Here is a 12,228-nt window from a genome sequence, read left to right on the forward strand (position 1 = left end):
CTTTCCTCTGCTTGTGCATTTGTTCTGGCGATTCTTCTAGTCCTTCTCTTCATAGGTAGTACTACAAATCCTTAACTTAGCCCACGTTTTTCCTTTAAGAAACTAATCAAGCCACAGGCTTCCACTAATTACATAAAAAATGCACATATCCATCAACTTCTTGTAGTTACCAGAACTCAATTAAAATGAATAGGATCTGATCCCAATGGCATGGCAAACAACTAGGGGTGTGCGAAACGGACCCTATTTGATTCGGATTTGGCCCGAATCAGGGACAGTGATTCGATTCGTTGATTCAGACCACTGTCCCTGATTTGATTCAACTGAATCCGAATGTCAAGATTCGATGCTGATTCAGAGAATCAGTGATTTGGACGCAGACATAGCTTTAAAAGTTTTTTCTACATAGCTCAAGATAACAGTGCAACTTGTGAATGCTGTGATGCTGGGGCGGATGGAGCATCCCACAGGAGTGCAGGGGGGCCCTCCACGTGCTTGGTGGTGAACCCAGAAGTGTACCCGAAGTACTTCTGGGGCTGCTGGGGAGCATGCTGGGGCGCCCCCCCCTGCACCGCCAGCTCAGCAATCAGCTGTGAGGGGGCCCCGGGTGCCTCCCCAGACCTAGGAGGCACCAGTCACCGAGCCAGGGGGACCCCCTGCGCACTCCCCAGTGGACCCGGAAGAAGTGGTTCTGGTCCACTTCTGGGTCTGCTGCCAAGCGTGCTGGGGAGCTCCCTGTGCTTCTGTGGGATGCTCCATCTGCCCCAGCATCACAGCATTCACGAGCTGCCTGCTACCTAGAGGTATGTAGAAAAAACATTTAAAGCTGTCTCTATGTCCGAATATCCGAATCGATTCGGAGGGTTCCGATTCGATTCAGAGAGATTAAAGGGTCATCTGATTCGATTTGCATTTGGAGATTTGGCCACCAAATCAGGCCGAATCTCTGCCAAATCCAATCAGGGACCGAAGCTTTCCACAGCCCTACAAACTACCACTAATTACAATGGGCCCTTGAATCTGGTTAGCTAGGGTTCAGATAGTGATACTTTATGGGTATTTAACTTTTATTTAAGGCATGAAAATTGCTATCATATCAGATCATATATTTAATATAATTCCTAAAAAGGGAAGTACAACCTGGGGAACCAGGAGGATTCTGAATTCTACTCTTGGCTCAGAAAGTGAGCTTGAACATGTCACATCACTCCAAACTGAGAAAAGCTGTCTGTAATTTTGGATGCCCAGCATTAGACATTTAGGGTCTGAAGTTTTCAGAGGGAAACTGAAAATCTGAAGCACTTATTGTTTATAACTGGAGCTATGAGAACTCAAGACTTCTGAAGCCTAGTCTTGAGACATTTAAACGTGGTCTGTGAAAACCTGAAATCTCAAAAATTTTAAACTACTTTAGGAAATGCTTGTCTCAAGTTCTATTTGCAGGATCTGTGAAAATAGGGACATGGATTTATGTCACCTCAAAAGGAAGTTTAGCGTTAAGGCTAGGGACAGGAGTTACACATAAACCAGTTTAAGTGATCAGAAACTGGTTTAAACTTGTAATAGAACAAAAGTTCAGTGAACATAAACCAGTTTCAAAATGGCTGAAACTGGTTTAAGATAAACCTGATGGAAGGTAGTATCAGACTTAAGTGATTTGGGTCAAACTGGTTTATGCAACTTCTGTCCCAGACCCCTTCCTGGTTTAAGTTAAATCACAGTCCCCCAGCATCCCAGCATGCATTTTAGTCTTGGGCTGTACTGTGCTGTCTACTTGAGAGAGCAGGGCTGGCCCTGCCCCTCTGCTCATCAGCCAGCCCTCACTACCCAGGCTAGAAAGGGATGGGGGTGGGAAGCCTGGCTGGGGACAGCAGCTGGTCTCCCCCCCAGACAAACCCTGGGAGGGTCTGAGAGGGGCTTTAAGCCCCCGCTTCCCCAGCTCAGTGTGCTGCCCACAACCCCTGCTCTCTGTTTGAGCAGGGTAATTGGCTCAGGCAGGCAACAGCCTGAGAGGGACTGCTCCCCCACAGGCAAACCCATCTAGGGTCTGGGAGGGGCCTTAATCTCCCCTTCCCCAGCTCAATGTACTGGTGCCATTGAGCCCTACAGGACCAGAATGAGAGGTGGAAGCTGGTGGCAAAGACCCGGCACAATCATGACATGTATGTACTGGAGATGGAGCTAAGGGAACAGGAAGAGGTTCCAGACAGCTTGAGGGTTGCATACAACTTGGTCAAAGAATGCAGAGAGCCAGTGGTGACACGTAGGGGGTGCATGGGGGTGCACATGCACCCCTGACAGCCAGCATTCCCAGGCAGGGGGGGTAGGCGAGAGCACAGCATTCCCTCAGAGCGCCAGCCGGGGAGTGGCGGAGCCAGGAGAAGTGATCCCTGTAGCTAATTGTGCCCACCCAGAAGTGCCAGTGGTGCTCCCAGAAATGCCAGTGGTGTGCTGCTGCCACTTCTGGGTCAGTGCGATCAGCCATTGGGGGACAGTCCCACTGGTCGGCGTGATCGGCTATCGCCCTCAGGATTACATAAAACTTATGCAAAACTTTGCCTTGTCTTTTTGGTGTATTACATTCTATTTTAAGTTAGATTAAGTTGCATTTGGTCTCATTGTGTTTTACTGGGTTGTATCTTAGCTTAGGCAAAGAGCTTTGGTTGTTCTTCGTGTGTGTGCTTGAGATTGCAAAATGCTGCGTTCAATACATGCTGGCTTCAGAAAGAGGCTTTTTGTGCCCCCCATCGATTTAAAACTCCCACCCTCCAGCGGGACAGCCTTGGGCTGGTGCCTGGCCACACTTCCTCTGCTCCAGCAGAGAGGGGTGAGAGCTGTTTGGAGGGCTTGTCTCTCCTCCCTTTTGGCAGTGGCTGGCAGGTGTGCTCTACCACCCCTCCCCTCTCTCCCCCCGGGGTTCTGGCTTAAGCCACTGCAGGCATGTGGCTGCATTTTCTGGTTCAAAAGTGAATGTCTATCCAATTGTTAATCGGTTCAATCTGCGCAGCGTAGACTAACCTACCAAGATTGAATCAATTCAGGCTTTTTGAATGTCTATTCATAGCCTAGGTGCTTAGTAATAAGTTAGGCAAGTTCTTCCTTCTGGTTGGAGTCTTGGCATCAACTTCAGTGCATCACAGGAAGTCCAAATTTCTGTACAGACTCCTTGGAAGCTAAATTTCTGGTTTTATCCAACATTGTGGGAATGTGTGGGCTCCTCTATCAGCAGAAGTGAAAACTAATATGGCACAGCTAGTTTAAAAGGAAAGAGAGCCACCTTTTGTCCCTCAGTTTAAACAAGAATATTAAAATAATTTTTCTTTCGATCTTTTCTTTAGAGATAGCCTTATAGTTCTTGACTGTTTGGTCTGTTTAACAGAACAGCCATTTCAATCCATTCAAAACCAATTCTTTGTGTAGAATTGCAGGCAGATGAGTGAAATACCCACATAAGTGGGCCATTTATGTCTATTTCAACCATTAATGTTTTCCTGCAGTAGAAAGCCTTTTTTAACACATTTTTGCCCTTGGTCATAATTTGGAACAGAAAATCTCTTACTCCTTCTTCTTAAGCCGCTGTTTATTTTTCCTATTTACTGTACCTGACTTTGCATCTAATTTGATCTCAAACTTGGCCAGACTCCTACTGAAGTTACTGGGATTGGCTTTTTTTGGTAACAAATATGGTGAATATTGACTCTGGGTAGTGAATCCTTAAAGTGTAAGTTAAATTTCTGACTGTTTAAAAGCAGTATAGAAATCCTTGTACTATATAAAATAGAATTAGTTTTCAGCAATGGCACTATAATCCATCATATATCACAACTGCAAAATTACTTTCAATAACATTTTCACGTTCCCAGTCTGCACCAACCACACATTCAGTTGATACCGGTTATTGCAGGAAGTAAGCTCAATGTACTGTGATACACATTGACCCTATGCAGCTAGTTTCCTCCATTTTAACAGATACATGGGTTAATATTCACCACCATGTAAATTTTAAGAGTCCAATTATTTTTGACTTTGCAGCCTAAAAGCACCTATCATGTGTTTCTATCAGAATGCTTTAATCTATGGCTTTTCTCCATTTAGCAACTCAAAATGAATGGACAGAGCTGTCAGAGAGAGAAAATAAGAAGTACTTGATGGGAGGTTGTGGAACATGCTGTCTATTTACTCTACTCTAGACAGTAGTGCACACATGCATGCATGTGTATGTGTGTACATCTTAGCTCCTCCTTTCCCTACCCAGAAATCAGCGTTTTGGAAGAGGGTGAACAAGTAAGAGGAACATATACACACTCCCCTACTTACCCACAAAGCATCCTCAGACAAGTAAATACAGGGTCTTCATCGAGTCCTTGTGCACTTTTAAACTTTAATAACTTAGGTTGTGCACAAGGACTCGATGAAGACCCTGGATCTCAGCTTTTTCCGTCCTATGATTCCTCCATTAAATGTGTTCTAGAGGCAGCAACAAGTAGGTGAAACTGTGACTAGATGAAGCTGTGTTGTCAGGGTATTGTAGGGCAAGAAGTCAAGAAAACCATACATTGGGTCCAAACCCTTGCTGCTTCCATGAAGGAGTGGAGGATACCTTGCTTCCCATGCGAATGATCTCATGAAAAATGTGTCATGGGAATTTAGTAATTGCTTCTGAAAAACACCTCCACGGGGAGAAGATTTTTCAAGTGGCCTCTTTAACAGACCAGAGATGTAGCAAGATGTAATGGCTGGAAGCTGAAGCTATAGCAATTTACACTGGCAAAAAAGGTACAAGTTGTTAACAGAACTAACTAACCACTGGCACCACGGACTATGGGATGTGATGGATTTTCCATCATTTAAGATTTAAATCAAGGCCCAGTCTCTTTCTAAAGATGGGAGTTATTGGATGAGCTTTTATGGCCTACGTGACACAACAGTTCACACTAGGTGATTATAATGGTCTCCTTTTTGGATTAAATCTATTCGTCTTTCTATCTTGCCCTCCCAACCTCACAGAGGAGAGGGAAAGTAGGATTTTTATGGGACTAAACTAACCTGTCCCTTAGTAAGGGCGCCTGCATGTTGTAAATAGATATGTAGAGGAGACCCTCCCAACTGTTCATACAGAAATTTTAGATCAGGTGAATTTTGTTACAAACATAAAATTCAGAAAAGTATATTGGTTTTTCAGGTCAAATGAGTTTCCCAGATACTAAATGTTAAATTTAAAATTGACCCTGAGCCTTCGTAAAGTCAGGGACAGTCAGTCTACAGGAGCGCAAAACGTGGTGGAGCCCGCTTAAGTGACTTGTTCAAGGTCCAAGAGCTGAGAACAGAATCGAAATTCCCCGACTTCCACCCCCCTACTCTGTTTACAAGTGAACTGAAAAAGTCCTAATGATTGTTCATGGAGTAACACAAATAGATGGAGATTCAGAAAGGTCTGCTCCATTTTGCAGTTTTGCCAGGGAATTCCCCCCAAGTCTAAATTAAATTTCACCTGGTTATTGGCCTGATCTCGATGGCTAGTCTCAAGTGAAGTGAGTATCTAACAAAGAAGATAGGGTTTCTAAGAGAACAGGTTCAGTTTGTCCAGTCAAGTGATATTTAAGCTTGAGTTTTCCCTGGGTTCAATGTACTAATACAAAATTACTGAATGATATCTGTTAAAAGTATTCCAAATTTGAATACAGGAAAGAGTACCTATGTTCCTGACCCCCTTTCATGTTAATATTAATAAAAGTAATAACAACTTGGTAGAAATATCAGCTTTTTTAAACACAATAAAAAAGGAACACCTGCTGAATATTTGATAACATGGGAAACACCCATATCAAAATCAAGTAATGACAAAGAGTATCTGTAGGTAATGTTTTCTCCAAGTACCCTCTGATATCATATAGCCCAGACTGTTCCTTCTGTAACTTTCATTATCACCGGTGCCGTTTCCCTTATGCTTCCATGCCAAAGTGTAATTCTTAAAATTAGGCTGATTAATTGATTGCTCTTTCAAACACAAAATAAACTTTGAGTTTTCAAAATTCATGCTATGAACTGATGACTCTGTCAGGCTCTTACATGTAAGTCGAAGTCCCCAAATTCAGCACCTATGATCACCGGCCATGTAAGTGTCATAATTTTTGCCTAAAAAAAGCATCTTTCCTAACCTCTGGTTCATTAATTATATCCTTTAACATTAGCTATATACAACTGTTAGCCACCGTGAGTGAAAAGGAACTTACTTTTATACGTTATTCTCGTTATGGTGTCTCTGTTTAGCATACGATTTAGAAAAGGATTTGATGATTCAGATACCTATAGGGGGAAAAATGTTTAATGTCAAAAACTTTTTCATGACAAACATCTCATTCCAGGAAACAAAAAAAATCTGTTTTCTGCATTGATGTAGATATGAATAGGAAGTCAGATATATGATTGCTATGCAGGAAGTTGACATTTATTTTTAACTCTTGTGGGCAGAAGTATCATCATCTAAGGTCAGATGTCTCTTAACAGAACTGATCAGAAAGTTTTCACCCAAGAAGTGAAAGCAGGAGAAAAGATTAAGAGCTGGGTGAAAGGTGAAAACAGGGTCTCACCCCCATTGTCTTAAGTGGGATTTTTAAGCTTTTGCTTGGTGTCCTTGCATGGAGTATTTTATTTTCTAGTGTTTATGGTCAGATCTATGCCTGGGTCTGTTCTGTCAGACCTCTAGTACCATAAGCATCTCTTCTCTCCCTGTTGTATCTATTTCTATTCTATTTTTTATTTATTCAGAAGTACTTAGCCACAGCAGCAGTAGTATTTAATATAGAAAATAAATGTTAACAGCAATATTATTAAAATACATTTTACGAGTGAGATTTCCAACAGCTGTAAATTAGTGTTAGGCATTTTGCCTCTGCTTTGCATGTAAATGACTTACCTTTCAGAAATAAATTGGTGTCACTTTGTACCCCCCGGCATTTGGGCATAAGAGGGAAGGACAAGGGTCCAATACAAGACTTAGAGGCAGCAGTTACTACAGGGGGCTGTATACAGGTAATTACATGGATCAGCAATTCATTTTTACTGTTTAGCCAGGGCGATGTTATTGCACTGCAAGTAGCAGAGCAATTATTGATAAGTAACTAAGCTATCAGATGTTGTCACTTAGACCCTGCCCTCTAATGACCTATTGATGCAACTTGCTTGTGTAGCTTAGCTTTCTAGGTAACCTAATCATTTTTAACTCCTGTCCAGGTTGGTCTGACTCATAGTATCTTTTTTTAGCATCGGGTTGGATGCTGTGGTGACACATGCAGCTTTTGGAACTGGTTTGAGAGGCTGGAAAGATTGTAAGATGCAATATATAACTTGGAAAAATAGATGGAGATAGTCGTGAGCCAGAACCCCTGTTTCACATAACCCCCCCCCCCCAAGCTCTGGGAAAGGTTCAGTTTTGGATCCTTCCCTTCAGAAAGGAAGTCTCTGATATCCTAATAATTCCCAAAATTATTTTCTCTCCTCCTGCTGGACCAAGCAAGGGACTCTGCTCCCAGAATAAGCAGCATTAGGAGACGGCCGATCCATGACTGAATGACTAGTGTTTGGCACAGGATTTGGTGCCTTTTGAGGTGGGCGCGGTGGTTTTATTCAGTGAAAAAGTTTTACCTTAACCTTTTAAACGTTCAGAGATGTTTGGTAGTAGATGCCATGTTCCATACATGATTATTTTGAGACACGATTTTAACTTTGGCAATCTAAGCAACGTGTTTCCACTATATACTGGAGATTATGTGATGGGAAATATTTGAACCAGTGCTACACAGTTATTTGCACAGTTTTGAAATTTTGGGCTGTGTGTAACTGCTTCAATCCCATCCCTTCGCAAGATCTTCAACTAACTCATTGGGATCATAGCACAGTATACAGGGGATGAAAGCAGTGGTCTGAAGATCTTTGTAATAAATGCCTCAATAAAGCTGTACAAAGGTAATTGAAACACCCAACTTGCCAGGATGGCTGTTGAAAAGGATATTGGGTCCTGAGGTTGGCGGCTGGTGAGTTGATTCTTACAAATCTAGTTTGAAGCGTATTAAATAGTATTTTTCATAAGAAAGCACGTGATGTGCAACTCCTAGGAATGTGGGCCAGGTCCTTTGGCACTCAGAGCTTTGCTTTTCTAGCAGAAACAGATGACAGTTTTTACATGGAACAATTTTTTTCTTTGTTAATTTACTAAGGCAAGTTGGGGGGGGGAGGGGGATGTACATATATTGCCCTCGGTTCCTTAGATTGGGGATAGAAGAGGAATCTAAGAAGGTGTGAATAAACTGCAAGTTCAGAGTCTAACACTAGGACCCCTCTACACATTGTAGGTATTGCACAATTAACTGGTTAATCATGCAGTTACTTTGAGACCAGCTACAGGTTCAAAGTAGCTATCATATGATAAAAAGCCCCAACCAGCTATAAAATAACTTTATAGCTGGTTGCTATTGAGCTTTAACATGCACAGGGTGCCCCTGTGTCTCGAAGCCTGCAAGCTGGCAGGGATCCCAGCCACAGGGGAGCCGTGGAGTCCCGAGGATCGCAGTTGCAATGATCCCCAAGGCTTGGGGGTGCGTGAAACCCCTGGGTCCACATGGGGCTCTTGGTCCCAGCTGTGTCCCATGCACAGCCAGGAGTGAGAGTCCTGCGAGTCACAGGGCACTGGGTCCCAGCTGTGAGGCTTTGCGTGCAGCCGTGACCCAGAGCCCCGTGAGCTGGGACTCTTGGTCCCAACTGCAGGCGAGGCATATCCAGGACCCAGAGCCCATGAACGGTGGGGAGTCTGTGTCCCGGTTGTGCCTGAGCTGAGACCAGGAACCTGCGGGGCTCTGTCCTGACTGAGCACAGCCCCCATGGCCAGGAGCCTCCTCAGCAACAAGGGCTCCCAGCCGTAGGCGCCTGCTTCTTGCAAGTGGAGTGGGGAGCCCAGGATCAGCTCCTTGCTACACTGGCAATAAGGCGCAATTGGATCTAATGCACAATCCCACACTTGCGCCTCCTGCCATGCATGCGTGGTGTGGCAGAAGGCACAATTGTGTGCATCATGCATCAGATCCAATCGCGCCTTATCCTGCACATGTAGAGGGGGCCTAGATGTGGGTGAATATAAAGTGTCTTTCTGATTCTGAGGAGTACAAAGGCAAAAACATGGGAAATAAAAATATGTTTTTCCAACAGTGTGAAACCCAAAAGGTAAAAGACCATTAGATTTGCAGCATTCTTTCAGGTTTGATATCTGAAATGACACTGGTAGAGAAAATCATTTGTTGATTTTTAAATGTAACAGCATGCCTCTAATGTGCAACACACTCTCCCCCTCCCTCCCCCATCCCTTGCCCTACTAGAAAAGGTTTAATTGTAATTAAATGCTTGCTCTTGCATCTCAGCAGCCAGAGAAACTGCAAATCTGCAGAATAATAACTTTTCTGTCATAGCTATAAATTGCTCTGACTGCTGCTTAATGATATCAGACGTGATTGTTTCACTCTCGCTTATCCTCCCCTCGCCTCTCCTTCCCCAGCCGCCTGCTGTCTTCTCCATTAGGCTGCAAGCACCTTGGAGCAGGGCTTGTGTTTCTATCACGTTTATTCTACTACCAGCATCGGAGGCGGGGGTCCTCCCTAGGCACAACCATCACGCAGTCAGTAAGGACTAGTTCTATGTCTGAAATCCTATTAGTGGGGAAAATCCCGATTTTGGTAGTGCACACATTAGGTAATTATGAATGTGAAATACTTACTTTCATGAATATAGAAACTACCACCAAGCCATTTGGACTCTTTGCAGCCTCTGTGACATTTGTATACAACTCATGGTTATAGTGGATTAGTTGAACCTAAAAGATGGGGAGGGGGAAAAATGATGATTAAACAGTATCACATTGTGCGTTATTTAAATATACAAATGCTCCCATTGATATAGATGCTTCCTTGTTTGTATTAGGAACCCCACCATGCTAATAAAATTTGTAACTGCAGGTTCTTGGAGGTTTGTGTAACATGCATGATTTTAATAATCTCAGTGACCATCTGGCTCAAATTGGCACAGCATCATAGTATCATCTTCTAAACTGTCAGTAAGTGAATTTTCACATATTAAGAAACGAACTGCACTGCAGGGGCTGGCAACATTTCCCTGCTGCAACAATATTTGTGCCACAGGCATCGCATAAAATGTGCTCTTCGGCTTCGAGTCAAACTTGGAAGGGGGCTGGAGCTGAAATACTGTAGTTAACTAACATATGGGATAGAGAGCAGGAGACGTTGAAGCCAAACATTTCCAGATTCAACATACTAGTGTCTGCTGGCCAAAATTTTCCAAATTGGGTCCCCTGAGTTAGGTACTGATTGTGACACAGCTACCTTTGTTCTCCCTTCTTCCTCCATCACCTCTCTGCTGGCTAATGGCATGAGTTTATTGCATTTCATCTAAGTTTGGAATTTACATTTTTGGCAACCGAGTCTTAGGAGCAGGGATTTTTCTGTCTTGCAACATATTTTTCAATTGCCCAGCAGAATGGGTCTGAAATGTAATCGGGGTCACTGAGCAATATTATAATATAAATCAACAGCCTGGTTTTTCAGAGCTGAGGAACAATTGGTGCTCAGGATGAAGTCTGTGGGAGCTGTGAGCATTTAACATTCCTGACAATCAGATGACGTATTTCGATGTCTAACTTCAGGCAACTGTGACCGGAAAATAAGGGCCATCGCTCCAGCAGTTTTGAAACAACAGCAGCTTGACTTCTGAATTGAAACCAGAGATCTATTTCCTGAACCTCAAAGAGCCACATCATGATTTAAATTTAACTTAAAGGAGGAAAAAAAAATCCAGTGGTAATTACTGAGAAGAAGGGAAAGAAAATAAAGTCTAAAAATAAGTCATTTTTATATCTTTGACTGAACTTCCTGGGATTCACTGTTCACTAATTGGTGTGATGTATTGAGACAGGTACTGAGCATTATATAATAATGTACTAATAATGGATCTTTTTAAAAAAAGGTCAGATCCTATTAAGGGTGAAATCTTCATCCCTTTTGCAAAGCCAGAGAAAATGGCATTAGCGACTGGGGAAATGAACCTCTTCCCCAAGATCAAGTTGGAAAATTAGACAGGCACTTCTATAGCTTGAGGACAACACTAATGGCTACCACTGGTTTGGTGTGGGAGCTTTGAATACAATAAAACGGCAATGAAAATGGTTCAGGGGCTGGGGCACATGACTTACGAGGAGAGGCTGAGGGAACTGGGATTATTTAGTCTGGAGAAGAGAAGACCAAGGGGGGATTTGATAGCAGCCTTTAACTTCCTGAAGGATGGTTACAAAGAGGATGAAGTTGGACTGTTGTCAATGCACTGCACCAAAAAAAAAGCCACGTTCAAATTTTTGGGCGGTTTATATTAACGCCCGTGTCGTCTACACGCACCGAGTAGTGGCAGGTGACAGAACAAGGAGCAATGATCTCAAGTTGCAGCAAGGGAGGTTTAGGTTGGATATTAGAAAAAAATGTCTCACTAGGAGGGTGGTGAAGCACTGGAACAGGTTACCCAGAGAGGTGCTGGACTCTCTATCCTTGGGGGTTTTTAAGGCCTGGCTTGACAAAAGCCCTGACTGGTATGATCTAGTTGGGGATGGTCTTGCTTTAAGACCTCCTGAGGTCCCTTCCAACCCTAATTTTCTGTGACTCTAACTTGAGCTGGTGGATTCCTGCAGCTGTAGGCAGGTGGAAAATGCCTGATCTAAGGATTTACATTTTAGTGTCAGAATGATAGCATCCAAATACTTGGCCCTAACACCAGCATAGGCATTATGCAGTATCCCTTAACAAGGGGGGTTTGACTTCTACTGGTAAGCTACTCTGACTTCTACTCCATTACAGTAGTGTAAATCTGGATTTACTCTACTGAAGCCAGTGGGATTATTCTGGTTTCATACCAGTGCTAATGACATCCCACATAATGTTGGCTGAATTCAAATCTGAATTTTGAACCTAAAGTAACTTTGAAAAGTATTTCTTTTTACATTAAAAAATCCTTGACTGCATGAAGAACGTATTCCATTTGGTTTAAAATGTCAGCACAGTATCAGTTTCCTCTCCTGATGATTCTCTTGAACCCTACAAAGAGCTCATATCTACCACAGACAGCAAAGAAGTTGCTCCACAGCAGGTTCCTTGCCCACCCGACTCATAAAATGATCACAGG

General features: G+C 43.1%; 1 protein-coding gene across 1 annotated transcript in view; it reads right to left on the reverse strand.

Annotated features, from left to right (window-relative positions):
- Positions 1-12,228, reverse strand: part of CA10 (carbonic anhydrase 10) — a 354,499-nt gene that overhangs the window by 11,337 nt on the left and 330,934 nt on the right. The window contains exons 5-6 of the mRNA XM_006019771.3: positions 9,764-9,859; positions 6,234-6,306 (exon numbers count right to left, since the gene is read on the reverse strand). Coding sequence (XP_006019833.1) covers positions 6,234-6,306; positions 9,764-9,859 — 169 coding nt within the window. The remainder of the gene's footprint in view (positions 1-6,233; positions 6,307-9,763; positions 9,860-12,228) is intronic.

This window comes from Alligator sinensis, unplaced genomic scaffold (assembly GCF_000455745.1).
Source record: "Alligator sinensis unplaced genomic scaffold, ASM45574v1 scaffold876_1, whole genome shotgun sequence".
Taxonomy (NCBI): Eukaryota; Metazoa; Chordata; order Crocodylia; family Alligatoridae; genus Alligator; species Alligator sinensis.